The sequence below is a fragment of the Mastomys coucha genome, unplaced genomic scaffold (genome assembly GCF_008632895.1).
Source record: "Mastomys coucha isolate ucsf_1 unplaced genomic scaffold, UCSF_Mcou_1 pScaffold22, whole genome shotgun sequence".
NCBI classification, from domain to species: domain Eukaryota; kingdom Metazoa; phylum Chordata; class Mammalia; order Rodentia; family Muridae; genus Mastomys; species Mastomys coucha.
In genome coordinates this window covers 206,881,545-206,903,814 of record NW_022196905.1, presented here as the reverse complement: position 1 = coordinate 206,903,814, position 22,270 = coordinate 206,881,545, and the positions used below count along the sequence as shown (strand labels likewise).

The 22,270-nt window shown below is 38.8% G+C and overlaps 1 protein-coding gene across 6 annotated transcripts in view; it reads left to right on the top strand.

Moving 5' to 3' along the window:
* The window catches only part of Psd3 (pleckstrin and Sec7 domain containing 3), a 534,828-nt gene that overhangs the window by 315,372 nt on the left and 197,186 nt on the right, over positions 1-22,270 (top strand). For 3 of the 6 annotated variants that reach the window (XM_031339985.1, XM_031339987.1, XM_031339988.1), the window contains one exon: positions 21,994-22,200. In XM_031339985.1, the coding sequence (XP_031195845.1) occupies positions 21,994-22,200 (207 nt within the window). Of the gene's footprint in view, positions 1-19,708; positions 20,068-21,993; positions 22,201-22,270 lie in introns of those variants that run through there. The other 3 variants (XM_031339990.1, XM_031339989.1, XM_031339986.1) reach the window with 3 other exon arrangements.

The following is a 22,270-nucleotide window of genomic DNA, read 5'->3' as shown; positions in this document are numbered from 1 at the left end:
TGATAGCCAAAATAAACAAAATAAACATTTATTTGTACTTTATTCCTCTGAGCTAAATTATGTAGTTTTCTCTATATTAATTCTGTAGGCTTTCTGTTCCTAGCTATTTTACAAATTTTGATGTTCTGAACCCCCTTTTCAATTATTCTTCTAATTAGTACTTCATATTGTGTTAAGGCTTTTTACAATTTTCATTGTTTAACTGACCACTGTATTAATTTGCACACTTGAAAACATTTTTATATACATGTGTCATTAGTTCTTTGAAATTTTCATATAATGTTTTTAAACAAATTAGTTTTTTGTTTTATATAGCTTTTAGAAAAATTAGTTCTTTGACAGTACCATAGGATACTCTCAAATATAGTGAATATTTTGATAATATTCACTATAAGCTTCCAAATTCACCCTGATTTCCTGCCTACCCAACCTTTTTTCTCTTTTCTTTTTTTTAAATCCTTCAATAACAACTTGTGCTGCCCGAAATATTTTTGGATGTGTGGGTTTCTCCTGGAGAGTGGTTGCGTTACTAGGTGGTTGCATTTCTACCCACTTCTGGAAAACTATCTTTCCCTCTTCTAGCAGCTAACAGTTGCCCATAGTTCCATGGCTTGGTGTGTGACTGTGTGCCCAGCTCTCTGCCTTTGCTGCTATTTGGTGTGGCTTGGACTTGCACAGGTGTTGTACATGCTCTCCTGAATATGCTCGCTGCCATGAACCACTCTAAGTTCCTATGTGCAGCTGCACTCCTGCTTGCAGAAGACAATGCTGCCTACTCATCTGCTACCTCAGCATCCTATGCTCTTCCCACCCCGTCCTTGGCAATGACCCCTCTTTGGGGATGGCTATGTAGACAGTTATATCATCTACAGATGTTTATTAGGAAATTAATGTGTGTGGAATGTAGTCCATGTCGTATGATGGCATCATTTGTTGGTATAATTATTATGACTGAGTGAACACAGTGCTTTGATTGTGTGTGTACGTTAAGTGTGGAGACCCCCCTCTAAACAAAACGTTCTACTTGCACACTTCATTTGTTAGTAAGTCTTTTTATTCTGGTCAAACATCAGCCCTAAAAAGTACCCCCATGGCTACTGCAGCATGTTATCTGCCTTTTTTCTCTTGATAAACTAATACTGTCTTATTACTATAATATATTGAGAAATAGAATTAGGAAGAATTTTCAGCTTGATGGTTTGTCTTAGTTGGGGTTTTATCGTCTACGAAGAGACACCATGACCAAGGTAACACTTATAAAGGGAAACATCTAATTAAGGCTGTTTTACAGGTTCAGAGGTTCAGCCTATTATCATGATGGGAAGCCTGGCAGCATCCAGGCAGACATGGTGCTGGAAGGAGGTGAGAGTTCTACATCTTGATAGGAAAGGCAGTAGCAGGAGATTATCTTCTAGAGGCAGCGGCCAGGAGGGGGGCTCTATTCTGCACTGAGTGGAGAGTAAGCACTAGGAGTCCTCTGAGCCCACCTACCCAGTGACGCACTTCCTCCAACGTGACCACACCTCCTAATAGTGCCAGGCATATTCAAACCATCATAATGACAATTTAGTTTTCTTCTTTTCCTTGAGCATATCATCTGTCATCTATCTGTTCTGGCTGGTTTGTGTGTATCAACCTGACACAAGCTACAGTCATCAGAGAGGAAGGATTCCCCAGTTGAGGAAATGCCTACATGAGATCCAGCTGTAAGGCATTTTGTCAATTAGTGATCATTCGGGGAGGGCCCAGCCCATGGTGGGTGGTACCATCCCTGGTCTGGTGGTCTTGGGTTCTATAAGAAAGTAGGCTGAGCAAGGCATATGAAACAAGCCAGTAAACACACTCATCTATGGCCTCTGCATCAGCTCCTACCTCCAGGATCTTGCCCTGTTTAAGGTTCTCTCTGGACTTCCTGCAGTGATGACCTATAAGCCCATGTTCATTCTGCCACAGGGCACGGCTGCTTGGGGAGGCAGAACACAAGTTTGACCGAGTTTATCCTACTCTGGCATACCTTTGGGAGTTTTGAGGAAGAGCAGAAAATAAAGTTGGGGGCCTGAGGACTGGGGACAGCATCTAGCCCAGGGCCAGGGGGTGGGAGGTGGGGTGAGGGAGCTCCGGCTTGTCTCACTGGCATGGTGGGAGTTGTGGCTGGGATCACAGAGAGACCTTCTATGGGAGATTAGGCTGCGGCTCTGTAGGTGAAGGCCTTCTTCATGGTGAATCTTGATGAAAAGAGACAGTCCATGGTTCTAAACAGTTTATTGTCATGGTGGAAAATGGATGTGTAAAACCATACCTCACTCCTCAGGGTGGGCCTGAGATTAAATACCTTTTTCAGGGAGGAATGTCTGGGAAGGGAAAGCTTATTGACTAAGCCCTCTGGTCCTCTAGGTATCTCATTAGCATGTAGAACCCTGTTTTGAGCCTACATGACTATAGGACAATTCTCTTTTATGTGAGAAGCATGGCACGTGTTCCAGGTCAGGAGTCTGGTGGGGAGCTGGGAGTCACCTAAGCCTCAGGCGTATGCCCACCGAGTCTCCGAGTCTCAACCTGCTCTACCTTACCAAACGTCCTGGCATGGTTTTGCATCCCACAATGAACAGCAATTGTGGAAATGCAACCCAAATAATCTCATTTCTACCCAACTTGCTTTATGGTCATGGTGTTTTATTGCAACAAAAGAAACAAGACACTATATCTGTCTGTATGTCTGACGGTCTGTCTGTTTATCTATCTTTTAGTGTGTGTGTGTTTTGGTCAATGTGTCTCCCACCCGTCTACCTACCTCCCCCCAACTCACATACCACTTTTCTTTCCCAGCTTCATGTTCTTTCGTTTAAACACAAGGACTGCTCAGTGCTTCCAGTTTGTTCATGGGTGCAGGTTTTCCAGGGATACTTGTTCATCTATCCTCATTGCTGCACTGTCCACAATAGCCAAGAGATAGAAACAGTCTAGTGGATAGAGAAGTATTGTGGTGGTGGCTTCAGCAGCAGCCTTTGTAATGCTGCAGATGTTTGCCTCTTTTGTCATTGTTTCCCCCAACCCCCAACCAGAACACTGTCACCCCCAGTCTATAATCTCTAGCTATAGTGAATTTCTGCTCTTTCAAATGCATCTTGTTCTTTGCCCTGGAATTTTCCTCCTTATCCTATAGTTTTAGCATCTTGGTTTTCAGTGGCAACTTTAATGGCACTTTCTTCAGGAAAGCCAATTTGCTTACAACAATCTATGTCTTACTCCATGTTTCTTAATGTCCCCTTTATTTTCTTTAGACTAACATTATTCTAATCACTTGTTAAACTGGCTCATGCCTATAATCCTAGCACCTGGAAAGCTAAAGCAGGAGGCCTGTTTGAGGCCACGATAGCAAAGCAAACTGGATTACATACTGAGTTACAGGCCAACCTCTAGAGAGGGTGACTGTCTCAAGAAAAAGAAAGGCTCATTAGAATCTCTTCCCTTGGGGCTATAGAAATACTTGAGTTGGTAAAGCTCTTGTGAGCTCCAGGACCTTGATTCAAATCTCAGAACTATGTTTGTTTTTGTTTTTAACTTTTGTCTGTTTTTAGAGCAGAGTATGATAGGAAGAACTTAAAGTCCTAGACCTGGAGGTCAGGAGACAGGTGGATTACTGACCAACCAGCCTAGCTTGTGTGTTGAGTTCCAGGCTACTGAGAGATGGTATCTCCAGAAAGATGGGTGACTCCTGAGGAAGAGCTCTGGACTGACCTCTGGCATCTATATGCACATGGAAACGGACACCTTCATTTGCATCTACAAAAATATCTAAGCACACACATATATACATACAGTGGTCTCTTTTGTCTACTGAAGAATTAATTATGTAACCTCAAACAACTTTGACAGTGGGCGTGTCTACCTTGACTATTGCATCTGATAGCTAAGTAACCTCTCAACATATATTTCCTAATTAATCCTTAAGAAGGGAGTGGGGAACACTGTCTGGCGTATTACAGTCCAATATAGTGACATCAGAGAGCCAGCTGTAGGAAGGGAAGCTGAAGGAGATGGAAGTTGTCTGCCAATGTCTAAAGCCTTTCAGTCTCTCTTGGATCTGAACCAGTGTAGACCTGGAGGGACAGCCAGAGCCTACTGTTTTCTGCCTTCTGTTTACTGCAGTTGAATATAATTGTGAGGAGTTTGAAAAGCAGTTTTATATATAGATGAACCCTGTAACCTCGGACATAAGAAAGTATAACCCTATACTTCCTGCCCTCACCCTTTAATTTCCTTGCTCTTCAGGGTTGCCATAATGGATCCACTGGGCTTTTATGAGTTCTAAAGTGGCAGGCTGGTTGTAAAGTTCAGCAACTCCACCTATAATAAAGATCATATTAGAAATGCTTGTGGAGGGAGGGCATCCAGGGAAGGAGTATACTACAAGTGCTTGTTGCTACTTTGTTGGCAAAAACAAGACAGCTTGATTTTGTGAGCCTAAATAGTAGTAGGGTTTTAATATTGTGCATATATGAATAAAAAGTACAGAATTTCAAAAGTTTCAGTGAATTCCCCTTCACATATTTCTATTTTTTTTTTTTTACATTATATATTTGTTGTTTTATAAACTATGAACTCGGGTGGATTTGAATAGTTTTTTTCAGTTATTTTCTGTATTTCATTTATTTGTGCTATGTCTTTGAGGAAATCTGAAGTTTTTTATATACTTTCATTTAGCTTGCAGAATTAAAAGCAAATAGGTGGTGTTCCAGCCAACTTCTTGTGAATTTCCTATGTATGTAAGCAGTGAAGGTCAGTAGGTTGAGGCGCTCACGGTGGTACAGTTAGTTGCAGGGAGACCTACAGTTTTCCCAGGACTCAGGTTTAGTCTTTTTACTTTCCAAATGAGAAAGCTAAATGGGAAAGGTAAGTGGACAAAGTGAGATTATTTAACTTTTTAGCTTCAGAGCCAGATAGCTGCACTGTTATATTCAGGGTTTAATACTGCTTTTACCCCGTTACAGATGAACATTGTGGCATGGATCTGTTAAACAATTTCTCTTAGCACTCCCTCCCCCCCTTTTTGGAAAAAAATTGACCTGAAAGTCAACAAATGAAATAGATTGATAATATAATGCCGAAACACATTATGGTGCTCACCAAGCATATTCACTTCTCTGCTTAAGGTAACAGACGATCATTCCTTCTGGAACTCCATTAAACTGTTTTCATTATGGTTCTGTGCTTTGTTGTTCTGGGAAATAGCACAAGCTTTGATGTATAAAGCTTGCTGCAAGGTGTGATTGATCCACAGGTGATCTGTCTTTTCTATGGACCACTAAGAGTTTATAATAGGAACCCCCAACACAAACCTAAACAATAGCATTTAACACAGTCCAAAACAGCAAGGTCTACAGAGCCTGAGAATCTCACGGGATCTAAAAAGGCATCCATTCAAGAGATTTAGCATTTTCAGAGCTTTCTTGGGAGGGAGGAAATAGTTGGAATTGCGTTTTTCACACAGGGCTTTGAGACAATGTAGTCAAAAAATTTTGTTCACATTTTGAAGCCCTTTTTATTCCATATGAGATCTAGAGATATAATAGAAATGCTATGCTCTGTGTGTGTGTGTGTGGGGGGTGGTATGTAAAGCCACACTAGCTTTGAGCAGACTTCCTATTAGCATTTGACTTGAGCACTGAAGAGTAGATTTCTGTATGGTAAGAGGAGGAGCCTGGAAACTACAGAAACATGACCTAAGAGACTACATAGCAAACAGGCAAGCAGGAATGGGCTTGAAGGTCAGGATTGGTCTAGCCATATGCAACACATCTAAGAGCACCAAGTTCAGAGCAGTATGATAAGAACTGTGGTATTAGAAAGTTTATATTTTTAAAGAAAAAGAATGCTATCCATTCCATTTATGGAACTCAGGAAGGTCAGTGGTTGATAGAAAAGAAGAATAAAACATTGTTGGTTTAGTATCTGATGATTTCTGGTATACATTTTAACCTTGAATTTTGATTGCCTCTGTATTTTGAGTGATTTTTTTTTTAAACAATTTCTCTGTAGTATAGGAGATTTGTTAGTTATTTTATTAATCCTTAAGTGCCTTTTGTGGTAAAAATCCTTGTCAAGATTTTTTTAAATCATGAATTCAAGATGGCATTTATCATCAAAGCTTGAATATATCTCCTTCATATTTGCTATAATATATGAATGGACTATACTTTTAACATTAAATATTTGGGGAATATGTTGTTAATAATAAAGGCACACAAAATGTAGAAAATGTAGAAAAAAGCCTAGCAACTGTATGATAACGTATCAGCTTTATAGATTCGAGGCTATTTTCTACTGTAAGACAAGGAAGAAACGGAGGCCTAGATGTCAATATGCACCCTTTGTTGGTCTATGAAGAAGAAGCGAGACCCTGAGCCTGGGAGCCAGAAGACTTGCCCTGTCATTTTATTACCTACAACTTTTAATTATGCAATTCGTAGAACTGCATAATTAAACTAAAATGCATCTGTTTTTGTAAAATAAATATAACCTTTACTGGGAGTGATTTAAATGACTTAAGTATGTGGAACACCAGATTTTCATATCATGAACTCAAACACGTCATCTACTTCCTTCCTACACAGGCTGGCTTATATTTACCGTGGTCCAAGTCAGAAGCCTAAAGTATCACTCTTTCTCTCATGTCTTCAGTTTTCACATATAGCTGGCCATGAAATTCTACCAGCTTTACTTCTCTCTTAGTTCTGTACTCATTGGTTAGTGTGGAGTCTGTTCACCTGCCACCTATCACTGGGACATGGGCAGCAATCTTCTCAGAAGTGGACCCCTAGCTTCACTCTCACCTCTTAATGGACATTTCCATGGCACATAACTGCTAGATAGTGTTGCGAGCATGTTATAAATATTACAACTCATTTAATCCTAGCACTTTCCCTTAGATCTGATCATTTTTCTTATTTACGTGAGTTCTCCCTTAGATCTGATTTTTTTTCTTATTTATCTAAGAATTTTTTCCTGTATTCCCCTTTTCTAAGCATTCATACCTCTGTTTGCTGATCCTTTGCCTGTGCTCAGTAATCTAGTGATGCTGGGGTCTTGTGCAAGCCATGTGACTTGTGTTAGTCCCCATGCTCAGAGAATCTCTCATTTCTGTCTACCTGGTAAACACTGCCTTTAGGTTTAGGATTGTGCAGCGCATAGCCTCCTAAGCTGGAGCACTGGTTTCTCTACTAATTTAGTGTTTCTTAGAGCCTTAGAACATGAAACCTGTGATGCGAGGAGCTACGTTTTGCTCTTCATTCATATCATGTCTAGCATGAGATGTGACTGTTCAGCAACTGATGTCAGAGGAGGAACTTTGTGCATTATTAGGGAACTGGATCTTCCTCTTAAACCTCATGTCTTAACTCTGACATTAAAATTGTGCAACACAGTGTTAAAACTGTGATAGTATTCACATCGCTCTGATATGAACTGATAATAAATATATTGCAACACGAAAAGCTCAGCACTTAGATTTCACTTGAAAGAAAGTACTCTGGCTGTAGATACCTCTCAGTGTTCAAGTATAAAATGGAAGTTGATCCTGAGTGTGTATGTCCATAATTAGTTTGTTAAACACCAAAAGCAGACCTTCACAACTTTCCAGATGGCCTTTGCTGGTTATGTGCATTGGTTAATGCATTGAAGAGAATCTCAGAGGGGCACAAAAATGCATCCATGTTGAATTAAACAATAAAAACAGAAACTTCCCCTTGGATTAGTTTGACAAAGGACAATTCCAAATCTGAATTTTCCACTTTTATCCCTGTGTTTCTGTCTGCAGTTTGTGGTTACTGGTTTTCTCTCTCTCTTTCTCTCTCTCTCTGTATGTATGTATGTATGTATGTATGTACGTACGTACATATGTATGTATGTATGTATAGTATGTATGTGTGCCTAATCTGTCCCCATTGCCTCTCTGAAGTATCTGTATCTGTGCCTGTGCCGAACAAAGGGAAAGGACTAGGGATTTTTTAAAATAGAAATCATCAAGAGTTTACAGGAAAGAAGCTACTTTACCAGCTCTGACAAAGAATATTGCTTAAAATCTCCTACAGATATGACCAGCCTTTTTATACCCATTGCATCCAGCATGTATGACATATTTATTTTGTTCAAGTTGCTTTCAGCATGTTGTCTGCAAATGACTACCACATTACCACATACATGTATGTATGTATACATGTATATTATTCTGTGTCAGAGGCAGGGAAGAGTATACGACTTAAGACAAAAGCTTATGTTTGTAACGCTGATTGCATAGAAAATCCGAGGCATCTGCTTACAGATGGAGCTGGGATTCGGTTCCATTGTTCTCTTAAAGACAGGTTAAATTTAAACAGGCTGAGTCCACAGTAGGATAGCAGGTTAAACACACAGTCTTAAGTGGTTTCAAGATATATTATTAACTTGGCTGTAATGTCTGGACAAAGATTCAGAACAGTATCACCATAGTTACGAAGGCTGACATGCATCCTTCAACTCTCAGTAATAGCGTGGTGTATGTTACTGAAATTGTTGTGTGTGATTCTCTCACCAGTGGTGACATTTCTGTTTATTCTTCTAAGAGTAAGGTTCCAAAGGTCTTTAGGAAACGTGCCTTTACATTTTAGAGAATATAAGATAACATCACATTTTTCCGGCATTTGAAGAATAGCACAATAAGTTGGACTTCGGAAGTTAGAAAAGAAATTGCTGATATAGTTCTGTTTGGCCCTAAGAATGATCCAAATTCATGTGAAGAGTGCAGTCTATTTGCCTATGATAGAGAAACACCACCACTGGAGGACTGTCAATTCCTCCTCTTCTGTCTGCCCATCTCCCCAGCAAGCTTATCACAAGACTTCTTATAATTGTTTTTCATGATTAAGGAGGCTGAGAAGTTCCTTGCCGGTGATAAACCCATCAGTCCCCATCAAGTTAGAGACCCAGAAAAGGGTTGTTTGAAAGCTGGAGAGCAGGGGGCTAGTTGTGTAATTCATCTAAGCGCCATCTGTGAGCAGGTGGGTGTTCTCGTTCCAGAGGAAAGGAAGGTGGACTTGACCAGGCAGAGGTTGACTCACCCGTTCTTCAACATCTTTGTTACTTGTAGGCCCACAGTGGATTGAATAATGCTGAACCATGTGGGAAGGGAGCATATGTTTCATTCCTCTCCCCAGATTCAAATGCTAGTCTCTTCTGGATGGACCTTTATAGATACACTGAGAAACAGTATTTGCTCATATATCTAGGTATCCTGTAGTCTAGTGGGAGACTAGACAGCCTAGTGCATGTTGCTGTAAGGAGAAGTATGAAGAAATTTGAGCATCTGATCAGATAAATGGGTGCTGAATCAATGAATGCAAGTCTGTTGGATGCTCTGATTTTTCTAGTATTTTTAGAGTCAGAAATGAAGTGCACAGGAAGACTAGGGAAGAGACTAGATCTTTACAGACCATTCTCAGTCTTTCTGCCAAAGGTTTTGGTATTTTAAATTAACAATGTTAAAAATATTAAATAATAATGTCTTATCCTCCTTTGAAAATTATTTTGGACTGAGTTATTATTTACCAGTATAAAGGATTTACATTCCCTCAACACTCCATATCCCTCCCTGATTGATAAGAGATGATATGGTTAGAATGTGGTTGCCTGGAGCAGTAGATATTGACTCTTAAAGTACCTCTTCTACATTATGAATCACAAACTGGGTTGCACCCTAGAGCCCGTGACTCTCTATTATTTACAGGTAATACCCTATAATCTGAATTTTCTTGGCCAGGGATCTCTCACATACAATAAAGTTAAGAGTCACATGGGCCTCTATTCTGAGGACAGCTGGCAATTCCAAACCTACTGTGTGATTTGAAATGTCAGCAAGTCATTGGCTTTTAACCTCCAGGTCTGAGATGGCGCTGGATAGGCTCCAATGCCTGAATGAGTTTGTCACCTATAGCAACTGAGCCTGAAAAGGTGATTGTCAGTAAACATTTGTAAACATGGGCAGGGTGAGTGAGAATGTTATACATGCCTAGTATAAGACATCCCTAACTGTGAGATGAGCACAAAGTAGCAACCTTGTTTGTAGTAATGAGCTTTCTCCAGAACTCTGACTGTATTTAATGGGGGCTACTTCAGGAAATATTTTGGTTGCTATGAAGTGACTAGCATGTGACAACATTGTGACAAGGTGCAGAGGTGTCATCCTTGAGTGGCTTGGAGCTGGTGACATTTCATCGCAGGCCATTGTAGAATTTAGGATCTCTTGTGCAAGTCTGATTCCTAGTGGGACAGGACTTCTGACACCTTTGGGGATGACAGAGCAGAGAACTCACACCTCTGCTATTATTGCCACTTGACCTGTCCTCTTTTTTTCAGTGGCTATGGTAAAATTCCTGTTGTAGGGCTTGTCAGAACTGACTTATAAGACGTCTGAGGTTTTTGTCTGCACTCCTTCCTACTATAGCAGGTCAGAATGTCAAATCAAGACAGTCTCCCTGGCTATAGTTGAAGGAGATACTGAAAAATGAATTTTAAGAACAGTACAAAAGTGAATAGTATTTTCTTCCAGTCCAGAGGGAAGGATTGTGTCCTCCCGGTGCAAGTCCCAGTATGGTAAGTGTCTTGCAGCTTGGGTGTTTTTCTGTCTGTTGACATGGCTAGTTTTTGACATGGCTCTTTTTTTCTCTTCCCTTTATTTTCTTCCTTTATATTTATAATATTCCTTATAATATTACCAGAATGAGGTTTCTTATGTTTTATAAATAGAATTAAAAATAACTTTTCATGGATTTGAATAACTACAGATCATTGTTAAGTGGGCAGATTTGCTGGGATAAGAGTGGTAAGCAGGACCCAGAAAGAAGAAGGATGAAATATAGGTGTACTTACAAACTTTAAGTATTGTGAAGTTGATAAAGGTAAGGTAAATAGGGTTAAAACAAATTGTGTTCTGAAATATATGCATTCTCTGAAAGTCACCAAATGCATATCTATTCTGTGTCTCTCTCTGATTTGCAGTTTCTTATACCAGATAGGAATTTTCAAAGTGGCTCATGTTTACATGTTGAGGTGCCTTGGTCAACAAGCAGAGGTGGTAATTACTGTTCCCCACTTACAAACTTAGTATTATACTATTTAAATACTATTTAAGAAAAAAATGGATAAGTAAAATTTTACTATCAATCATTTCTAGTGTATTTGTGGTACAATAGTGATGAAAGCAATGCTTAAAACATCCCTACTTTAGTATCCTGGAATGTAATACTTTAAAAAGCACCAAATGATTTGGGTGAAGTTCTCTAACAGTCTGAATGATAATGTTTGGGACTTTCACAAACCTCTAGGATTAAATACAGAAAATCAGATTACCAAAATAACATACTTTGCCCAAATCAAACTAACAGCAAAGAACTTTGTGTCATCATTATTTGATTATCACGACATATCAATAAATAAAGGAGCAGAAGACAATCTTCTTAAAAATTAGATACTAGAAAATTTTCAGGTCACTAGACATTAGTAAAAGCAAATAGGCAGACCATTTTAAAAAATATGCAATGCTTCTGCTACTGACTTGGAGATAAATCAGCACCACTAGACAGAGATATGTTACTAGTTTACCATGCTAAAGTAATTTACAAAATTTAAAAATTCTATTAATAATTCTTAGCCTGAGATGTTTTTGCATACCAATAAGAATTAGTTGCTTGTTTTTGATGCTTTTGCATATACAATACTTTTGTCCCATTACCTATACCATGATCTTTTTGAAGGCATTATAAATATCAGTTATGTCAAGAGAAACCAACAGTGTAATTTTCATTTGGCACAGGAAGTGTACATCTGTGGTTACTTGTCTGACAGATTTTGGACTGACTGAAATGTTTGATTAGGCAGGAATTGGTGAAATATGTATTTACAATTTTGTTTTGCTGAAAGAAATTAGTGTTCTTGCCTAAATTCTCTGGAAGGTTGGGTAGAAAAAAAAGTTAGGGGAGGATTCATTATCATCATCATCATCATCATCATCATCATCACCATCACCATCATCACCATCACCATCATCATCATCATCATCTTTCAGTAGCATCTCTGGTCCTCTGCTCTCTTTCCCCCCTGTACAGGGAAGTGTCAGCGCTGGTTCTGAGGGATACTTTGGGGTTCATACTGGTTTGCACCGCTTCTGAAACAGCTTCTTTACTTAGTGTTCTGGGCTTTTGAATTTTCTTCCATCTATCCTGAACAGATTTCTTAATATACTTTTTAACTTGTTTGAAAAGTATATACTGGCAATTTTGTTGAGGCTTAGTCTCCCTCTGGGGAAGGTTGAGTTTTGAAAATGTCAATTAAAGATAGACCTTTTCACATGTGCTCTGGTTAGGGATACGATAAACAGGCAGGGACGGGGCTGGAGACTTAGTCCTGTTTCTGCATCATTTGTTTTCATATGAGGCTGTTAATATATGGCCCATGCTTAAGCTCTGCAGTTTGGCCTTCTTCAGGCAATATGTCTTAAAGGCAGGCAACTTCTAAGTACTACAGCATTTCCCTAGACTCATTCAGGATCTCTCATGTAAGAAGTAGATACATGCTCTGAGTTCTGTTTGTATAGCCCTGAGACCCTATAAGGGCATCTTTTCTAATGTTTTCTAATGTTTGTATCAAAGGGGAACATTGTATAATTCACATGAAGAAACTGGACCATGAAGTTCTATTGTTGTGAAATGAGATGATATTTTATAAAATGCAAGCTAGAAATTGTGTTGTTCTATGTTTGTGTTTGATTTTATACATCTATTAACCCGGGTGGAGAGTTAAAGACAGACAGATCCCTGTGGCTTGCTGTAGGCTAGCCTAATCTACTTAAGGAATTCTAGGACAGTGAGAGACCCTATGTAAAGATTGCCTTCCGAATTCCTACTGCATGCACGTGTGCATGTGCCCCCACATAATATACCCATAATGTGTACACACAGAAATATACAAGACCAAAAATCTCTATTTGAAAAGGGACATGTCTAACTCTTTGGTTCCTGCTTGTAATTCAAGAGTAAAGATGTCCTGACAGACACAGATGTAGCTTTTAGTTGTATGCCAAGCAAGATGTAGGATGGATTGGCATAGATGTACAGCGATACATGTACGGTGATAGGAACACTGTTGAATAAGCAATATATAACTTAAAAATTGTAGCCATTACCCATGTAGAGATTGCCTACCTTATAAAATATCTACTGCCAATTTTTGTAGCAAAATCCATGTTTCTTCACTGCCCAATCCTATCCCTTGAAGTAGCACCTTTATCTCTTGAACTACATAGCATCTGAAACCAGAGTACAACACTGACTTACTCACTTGAACATGGGCAGAGGAGGCTGTCCAGTGATATCCTATGAGTATTCTAGAAAAGGAGTCCTACTCCACACAAGTTGTGCTTCTTTTTTTGCCCACTGAATTTAAGACCCACTGGTCTTAAGTTGTAAATAATGATCATGTAATGTTTTTTTTGTGCTTGATTATGTGACATACAGTAGTGATTCCTTTCAAATTATTGTGGTATGGTTTTAGTAAGGTGGACAGTATTACAGATACTACATTAGTATTCAAAAGTTGGCACAAAAGAACTGCAACTTAGGAAAACAAGCAGCCTGACCTAGTGATTCAAGTTGGTTGTCTGAGGGCTTGGGAGATAAGAGAGGAGGATCAAGAGTTCAAGGGCCCTGTCTCAAAAAAACCTCAAATATTCACATGTAGAAAAGGGAAAACCTGAATCATATGTGTTTTTCTCAAAAAGAAGTATCAATGCCTATCAGGGTGAAAATTTCAGTTATTAGAAATCAACGCTTTGGAGGCAAGTGTGCTCATTTGGTAGGGTCTAGTTGTCTGAGGCCTACTGTTGTACACACTGTCGCCCTCGTGTGGAATTCTGAGTGTATGGCCCAGGTAAAATAAGGTTAAAAGGGTGTCCTGGAGAGGGAAGGCAGTAGTTGAAATCATCACAGTAATTTTGCTTCTACACTGTGCAGAAAAGATCTTCCAGGAGCTGTGATAACTAGATTTTTTTCTCTCATGCTTTAAGTAAATTTTCCTTCTGGGAAAATATATTCTGTGTAGACATATAAAATGTCATTTGGGGGCATTTGCCTTTACAAAGTCAATTACTAATTCCTCCCAAATGCCACCTGATGTCTCTGCAGTATCCGATGTATTATACTGTCATCAAAATAAACAGATAGTAACCTTGATGTTGAAAGTGGTAGAGTAAGTAGAAGGGAGAAAATGGACCAGCACTGCTCCAAGGAGTTTGCATAGAGCTTTTCACTTACTCGTGACAACATCTTGTGAAATTGGTACTGTTATTTCCATTTTATAGTGGGAAACCATGAGAGAATGGACATTGTTATTCAAGATCCCAGCTTGGTTAAGAGTTGGAGCCAGTGCTGGAATTTTGACTACGTAACTGTTATTGGTAGGGATTCACTTTTCAAAAGCACTGTCTGGAGTAGTAATTGTTCCTTTTCTGGCAAACTGATCATTAAGAATTTTCTTAAAAAATGAGGGGGACAGTCTGGAACAATTTCCTTTTGCTTTATAGAACTTGGCTCCAGTGCCAACACTCCCAGCAGTGTTTGTACATTTGGGCCATACTTACTCATGTTAAGCACTGTAGCTCTCTGCTCATGATTGTGTCTTCCTATGTTGAAGGGGTCCTGGGACACTGCAGAGTTTCCACAGATGTGGATACTTATCTGATTCTTTGAACCAAATTTATAGTCTTTTCTTTTTGTCTTGTTTCTTTGTAGGCATGAACTTTACATGTGTTCTCTTATTCCTCTTGAGTTCATTGTTTTGGTTGGTGGCTTCACATTTCCATGAGCTGAGTAAAAGCTGGCCTTCTTTCTCTCTCTCAGCATAGCCTCATACATCTTATTCCTCACTGTGTACCTCCCTTTACCTTCTCAACATTTCAGAGCAGGGTTTTCTTCATATTTGTGCAAACTTGAAGCTAAGGTTTTCATTCGTTGACCTCTTATCTGGTTTCTCTGCCCTCAGTTTTTCCTTTATATTAAAAGTGAAAGGGGACCTACCAAAGCTCCAATCAAACAAACTATATATTCTTGAAGGCAATTTTAAAACTATTCACTTACTTAACTTATGTGTTTGCCTCAATGTATGTATGTGTACCACATTTTTGCAGGAACACAGAAGAGCTAGAATTGAAGGCAGTGTGAGCTGTCACATGTGTGCAAGGAATCAAACCAGGTCATCTGTAAGAGCAACAAGTACTCTTAATTTCTTTGACATTTTTTATTTCCTTGATGACATTATTTGCAATGTAATGAAAGAACCAAGAGGGATCAGGGATCCCACTTTGGGTTATGGGTGGATAACATATGTAAAAGTAGTCAGAGGAGGCCTCATTGAAAAGGTAGCATTTGAGAAAAACTTAAAAGAGAAATCAGTTATGCTTCTTTAAGACATGAAAAGTATTGTAGATAGAGAACAACCAGGAGAAAGGCCCAGAAGCTAGCACAGTGATATGTAAGAACAAGCTAGATGAGGCTTCATATGGGTCTGAGTGGTGACCCCGAATCCTGACATCATTTCAGAAACATCTTGGGTCTTAGAAGGGAAATGCTAAGAGCTTCCTGAAGGCCAGTAGACTGAGAAGTTCCTGGAGGGAGGCCTTGGCTGTTATCTTTTCTTAATGCTTCGTCTATCCGAGGATGCTTCCCTGGACATCCCAAGGCTAATTCATTTAAGACAGAGCATCTTTTCTCTCTGTCAGAACCTCCTGATCTTTGGATCATGACTAGTGACAGGTCTGCCTTTCAAGTTGTGCTGGCATGAAAGGTTAATGTTTCTACTCTCACATCTCAAATTAGGACTCATTAGCCAATCATTCAGGCAGTTCTACCTGACACTATGGGCATTGCTACTTCTGCAGTAATGCCTTCCCTGGAATACTGATGGTCTTCTGCTTGGTCTCTTACACTTTATTGTTTTAAAAATAGTGAAAGGGTTACCCTTTAAAATATAAATTGAGACTTAATTTTTTGGTTTATCTGTTGTATGTTTATGCCTATGTACACAGGTGAGCATATGTGGGGAGGCCAGAGGACATCTTGTTTTTTTGAGACATGACCCCCTCTGGCCTGGATGTCATTAATTAGGCTAAGATGGCTGCCCAGTGATTCCCCAGGGTTCTCTCTGTATCCACTTTTCCAACATTGACACATCCTTGGGTAGGTCACAGTCACTTTAACCATGAAGTGATCCCTGAAGATGTGATGGGACTTTGCTGTGAAGCTGCAGATTATCAGCACTGAAAGGGAAGCAGTCCTTAAGATAAACTTTATAACGATATCTCCCAAGTACTATGTTCACGGCTAGTTCAAAACATAGGCATGCATTGCTGAAAAAGATACATTCTGAAAATGCATTGTCAGGAGACTCCATTGAGTGAACACCAGAACATGTCCTTCCTCTAACCAAGGGGCTTCAGCTCACCATACAACTAGCCATAGGCAGTATACCATCATCTGAGAGGTCTTGAGCATCTCTCCAGTGTCCATGTGTCAGCTGAGTGGCAAGAACTGCAGCTCCTGGTTTTCACAGTTGTTGTGCTGTGTTTCTTCTTGTGGCCCAGCTTTTACAAAGCTGTATTTTCTGTGGCTGCTGTGATAAAACCTCAGTGCTGAGAAGATGAGTAACAGTGTTCTCTTTGACTTGAGCTTTGAGAGATTGATTGCATAGTTGTCAGCAAGAATACAAAATTAATTAGTAATTTTTAAGAATTATTAACATTAAGTATATTTAACTTATATGTACCCTTTAAATAGCAATAAATTAAGTCCATTTAATGTTACTACACTATTACTCAAAATTAAACAGAATTGCTAAATATTTATTTATTTATTTATTTATTTATGGCTTATAGTGTAACATAAAGTTTGTAATTAAGGTTCTGTGAACTGAGAAAACCTGAGAGCTCTGAATCTATGGAGCACTCCAATAATCCTCATTAGTTTCTAAATCTTCTCCTTCATTCGTTCTGACACAGTTGCACTGGTCCAGCTTGTTCTCACACATGCTCCAGCATTTCGGCTTTAAATCAGTTGTTTTCACTGCCTAGAATGCTTTTCATTTCTGGTCCTGGTATGGCTAGTTTTCTTCAAGTCTTGCTCAAATGTTGCTTATTCAAATAGGCATTCTATAACTACTTTCTATATGAATATATCTACGTATAACCCAAATTGGGATTCCTGTTCTCTTTTGATACTTCTGTTAATATAACAAATCTCACCTTCAGTTATATACGATTTATTTGTTCATCTTTACTCTTTAGTTGTGTTGTGTTTTGTTGACTGAGATATTCTAGGCACGACACATAAAAAGCCTTCCTACTTATTGTTCCGTTTGCACTCTCTTCATGTCCACAGCCCACATACCAAGCTCTACAAACTGATCCTATGGCGCCCCAGAGAAGTAAGAGCTTTCTAAGCTCTCTTGCCATACCTTTAGAGTACTTGGGCTAGGCCTCTTTGGTTGCAATGCCTCTTTGTCTACAGTTACACTCCAGCATTTCAGTGACATGGAGACAGGAACTTAAGTTGCTAGTCACATCACATCCACTGTCAAGAGCAGAGAGAAAGGAATGCATCCTTCATGACTGATGGCTTTCTGCTCATGCTTACCAAACTTTCTATCCTCTTGTTCAGTTCAGAGTACAGTCTATGCAGTGACTTGTATAACTCCTGACTCTCAGTTGCTGCTGCTTTCAGTCAGTTAAACTCTGTGTTCCCATAGGAGGATGTAATACCTGGGGCAGTACACTCAGTAAGTTCGTCCGTTATCTTTTAAAGTCTGTTTCCAACAAAGACATGTGGCTTACACTTTTTAATTTAGGACTGTGAAAAAAGTGACATCAATGGGTGACACATGTATTACCTTCCATACGTTGTCTAGCAAAGGCAAGTGAGAAGAGCCCTCAAACAGTGGCTAGCAGTGACTTCAGCTGTAATAGGACCTCTGACATCTTCAAGTTCACAGAATAGATAGGCACAGGAGCAAAAAAACGAACAGACTCAAAGCAGTTTCCTTGGTAGGAAGTAAAGTTATAAAATATGAGTTTTAAGAGCATTGTGAAATACATGCAGAATCATGAACCACAAACTACCTCTGAGAAAGAAAATGTTAAGGTTGTTTATGTCATTTGTTTCCCAAGCTTGCAGAGACAGTATTGAATTAAGTCCTCATAGAAGTATAAACAACAGATCATTCAGAACTGCCATGCAACTCCAATAATAACACCTCTAGTAATACTATTCACCTGATAGAGTCTAACACTGGTTTGGTGCTCACTGTGTGGTAGTCACTCAGCTAAGTGCTGCATACATGCCGTTCACCCAAGCAGGTAGCGTAGGAAAGGGGCAGAAGGGAGCCTATTTTATATATAGGGAAGCTTGAGGGAGGATCTGGACATGACCAGTGGGACTCTAGGACCCAAGTTTATGATACATAGGTATCATAAACAATCACTACTGCTAGCCATCAGCTGATATACATGTCCTCACTGATTCAAAAAAATTTCTTTTCTTTTTTTTTTTTGAGACAGGGTTTCTCCGTGTAGCCCTGGCTGTCCTGGAACTCACTCTGTAGACCAGGCTGGCCTTGAACTCAGAAATCCTCCTGCCTCAGCCTCCCAAGTGCTGGGATTAAAGGGGTGCGCCACCACCACCCGGCTCTATAAATTTCTTATGATAGACAAAAACATCAAGTTTCTTATGATAGACAGGTAATGGTTCAGTTACTTGGAATATTTAAGTAAACAAAATACAAGCAAAGATAAACGTGAGTTCCCAGACAAGGTAGAAAATATCTCTAAAAGAGAAGTTGTTTCCTGCTTGTGTTGGGCCTTGCATATCTTATCCTGGGATAAAAATTTTTGTCTTGGGTAGGAGTTGGGTAAAGTAGGTATATTATCACATTTCTAGTGGTGGTAGTGTGGCTAGGAGAGAACAGCGAAAATGTATGGGAAAGGGTTTCCACTTGTACCCAGAGGGCATTAGGAGGGCATCAGTTTATTGTTGGCAACCGAAAGTCTTAAGCAAACAGCAGAAAAGTAGCAGGAATATGAAGTTACAAGAGCAAGTCAATACATACACAGAAGGTATTATTCTGAACCTAGTGGTAGGAACACCATTATTGCTGCTCTTTAAGTTTGAAGAAACATTTTAGGAAATAGGGTTGCCAGACAAAACATAAAATTCCCAGTTAATCTTGAGTTTCAGATAAACAATGATTTAAAAAAATGAATATCACAATATTTGATAGAGATGTTAGAGATGTGTACATGAAACACTGTTTCGTACTTACCTGAAACTTAGACACCTGGGCATTTTGCTACTTTTATTTGGAAAAGCTAATAATCTGTTAAAATACAAAGGCTGTATGAAGGCCTAGTGATCAGACTCCGTGATCTGATCTGGATTGTTGAGAGTTGCCATAGTTACTTGGCTGTGGGAAATAAAGGCCCCATTGAAGCATTTCCTAGACTACAGGGGTGGGGACACTGAAGTAATTGATAGAGATCTTACTTTTATGAGATCGCAAAGACAAGAAGGGAAATAAAGCTAGGAAGGGAGACATCTAACTACTGAAAACATCTAGCACTCAATAGACCAGAGGAACCCTGTTTGTGGATTTAGGGAAAAAGAATGGGGTGTTCTCTCCCTTGAGGGACCATATGGTCTGCTATATCAAGTATGAGCAAGGCAGGGTTGCTTTGTTTTTTATCCCCATCAAACACAGTGGCTCCTGTGTTCTGGCTCTTGTTTTTATGGGGCTGTGAAAGCATTACAGAAACACCAACAGTAAACAGGGCTGAGAATGTGACATCATAGTAACATGACCTCACAGGGATTCAGGTCTTTGGAAGGCTGGGTAGATGAGTAGAACTGGAGTTAAAGTGAAGAAGAGGAAGGAGGAGAAGGTGCTATAAGATGGATGGCCCAGGCATGTCCTAGAAGTTGTCATGGGTATCTATTGCTGGTAAGTGTGTATCATGAAGTGATCATGTTGTGATGATTTATGAGGTTACTTGTTTATTGTTCTAAAAGAAGATTCAGAAAAGTATGTCTACAGAGACTCTAAAATGACATCTTTCCGCCCTCATGAAGAAGATAGAGTGAAGGGAGCTAGGTTGGGCAAGAGGAAGAAGAAAGAAGCAGATGTGTGGCTTGAGGACTGTGAGAAAAACAACCAGAGCTTTATTAGTATTTTTTTCAATTTTGTAATTGGTTTGAACAAAATCAATGTTGGAATATATCAAGGAATTAGAATCGGTTGCTTGCATGGAGTGATTAATAAAAAAGAAAGCCAGGGACATTAACAATTACTGAAGTGCTGGTAAAGAAATTCTTTCTTTTGGCATTTGTTTTTAGTACATTGTTCCAATATGTAGAAAAACTTGTGAAAACATAACTCAAAAGAATGTATGTGTATACAAATATGTTTTTGTATGTGTACCTGTAACTTACTTGATTGTAACCAGCATTGTTCTTGGGATACATAATTTACATTCTACTACTGATGTGGCTAAAGTCTATTAATTTCCTTAATCTGAAATTTCTAAGAGTTTATATAGGAATACTCTAATTAATTAAATATAAAGGTTTTCAGAAAATGATTGACAGTTTTAACTTTCTAAGTAGGTTCAGGGTTAAAAACATTGAAATATTCATTTTCATGAAATGATCATCATAAGAAAGTACTTTGTTGTTATTGGTATGCATTTTATGTTGGAAATTGAAGGTGACTTATTGTTTAAGACGGATTATCACGGATCCTGATTTGTGTAGTCAATTTCTGATTAACTCATTGTTTACAATTGATAATGGTTTATAATTTGACTTAAAGGTAAAAGTAATTAGTATGGGTTTGGATTTCCCCTGAGGTCTCTACTAGGAACAAGTAAGTTGAAGTGACTGGGATCCATTTTCACATGGGTTGATGTGAAGGGCAGTCTGACTAGGAACAAGTAAGTTGAAGTGACAGGGATCCATTTTCACGTGGGCTGATGTGAAGGGCAGTCTGACTTCATAGCTCAGGCCTATGTAGTAGGGTCTATAATGCAACTGGCTTTCTAAAAACTATGACATATCTTATTCTTGTATTGCATATACCTGTAAAACATATCACAGTTATTTAAGAGGGATCATAAAATAAAATCTTGTCCTTTTCTCAAAAAGATACTTCATTTAAAACAAGAGGTTTAAACAACAGGTGGTTCCGAGAGTCCTGTTGTCCTCTAAAAGGTAGCCATCAATTTGTAAAAAATATAAATCACTGAATTTTGTATTATTTTAGAAATTGTTTTTTGGTAAAATCTATATTGTATATGTAAAATGAATTTTTGAATATATTATGCTTTACATTTTTGATTTAATTACCAAAATGGTACATATTGATAGATAAAATTGACAATGTAAAGGGACCTGTTGGTGTTCTCACTACTTAAAAATGTTAAGGTCCTAGAATCACAACCATTTGTTTAGGGTTTAGGCCAGAGATTCTCAACCTATGTGTTATCACCCCTTGGGGGTGTTGAACAGCCCTTTCCTAGGTCACCTAAGACCAACTGAAAACACAGAGAGTTACATTACAGTTCATAACAACCAAAATTATAGCTAGGAAGTAGCAATGAACATAATTTTAATGTTGGGTACCACCACAAATGAGGAACTGTATTAAAGCGTTGCAGCATTAGTGGGATTAAGAACCACTGGCTTAGGCAATTATTTCCATAGTCTTTAAAAATATAGTACTTGAATGATTTTTGTCAAATATTTAAGTAGAAAACAATGTTATTGAAAATAATTTTATACCATTGATTTTACATTGTCAAGATAACTTTATCCATATTTATCTTTGGCCATACAAAATTTTTTTTCTATTGTTTTTTCTTTGTTTTTAAAGTAGGGGCCATTGCTTTGCTGAGGGGAAACCAACACTACTAGATGCTGGTTCTGACATGGGGAGCACTGACATTCTGGAGAAGGAGACCCCAGAGAGTCTTAGTAATGGCACTAACAGCAATGTGGAAGCAGCTAAGAGATTGGCCAAACGCTTGTACCATCTAGACAGATTCAAAAGATCGGACGTTGCGAAGCATCTAGGCAAAAAGTATGTTCTTGAGTCTGGTAATTGGCTGAACTTTTTATCCTGTGCTTTTTTTATCTTTTTTTTTTTTTTT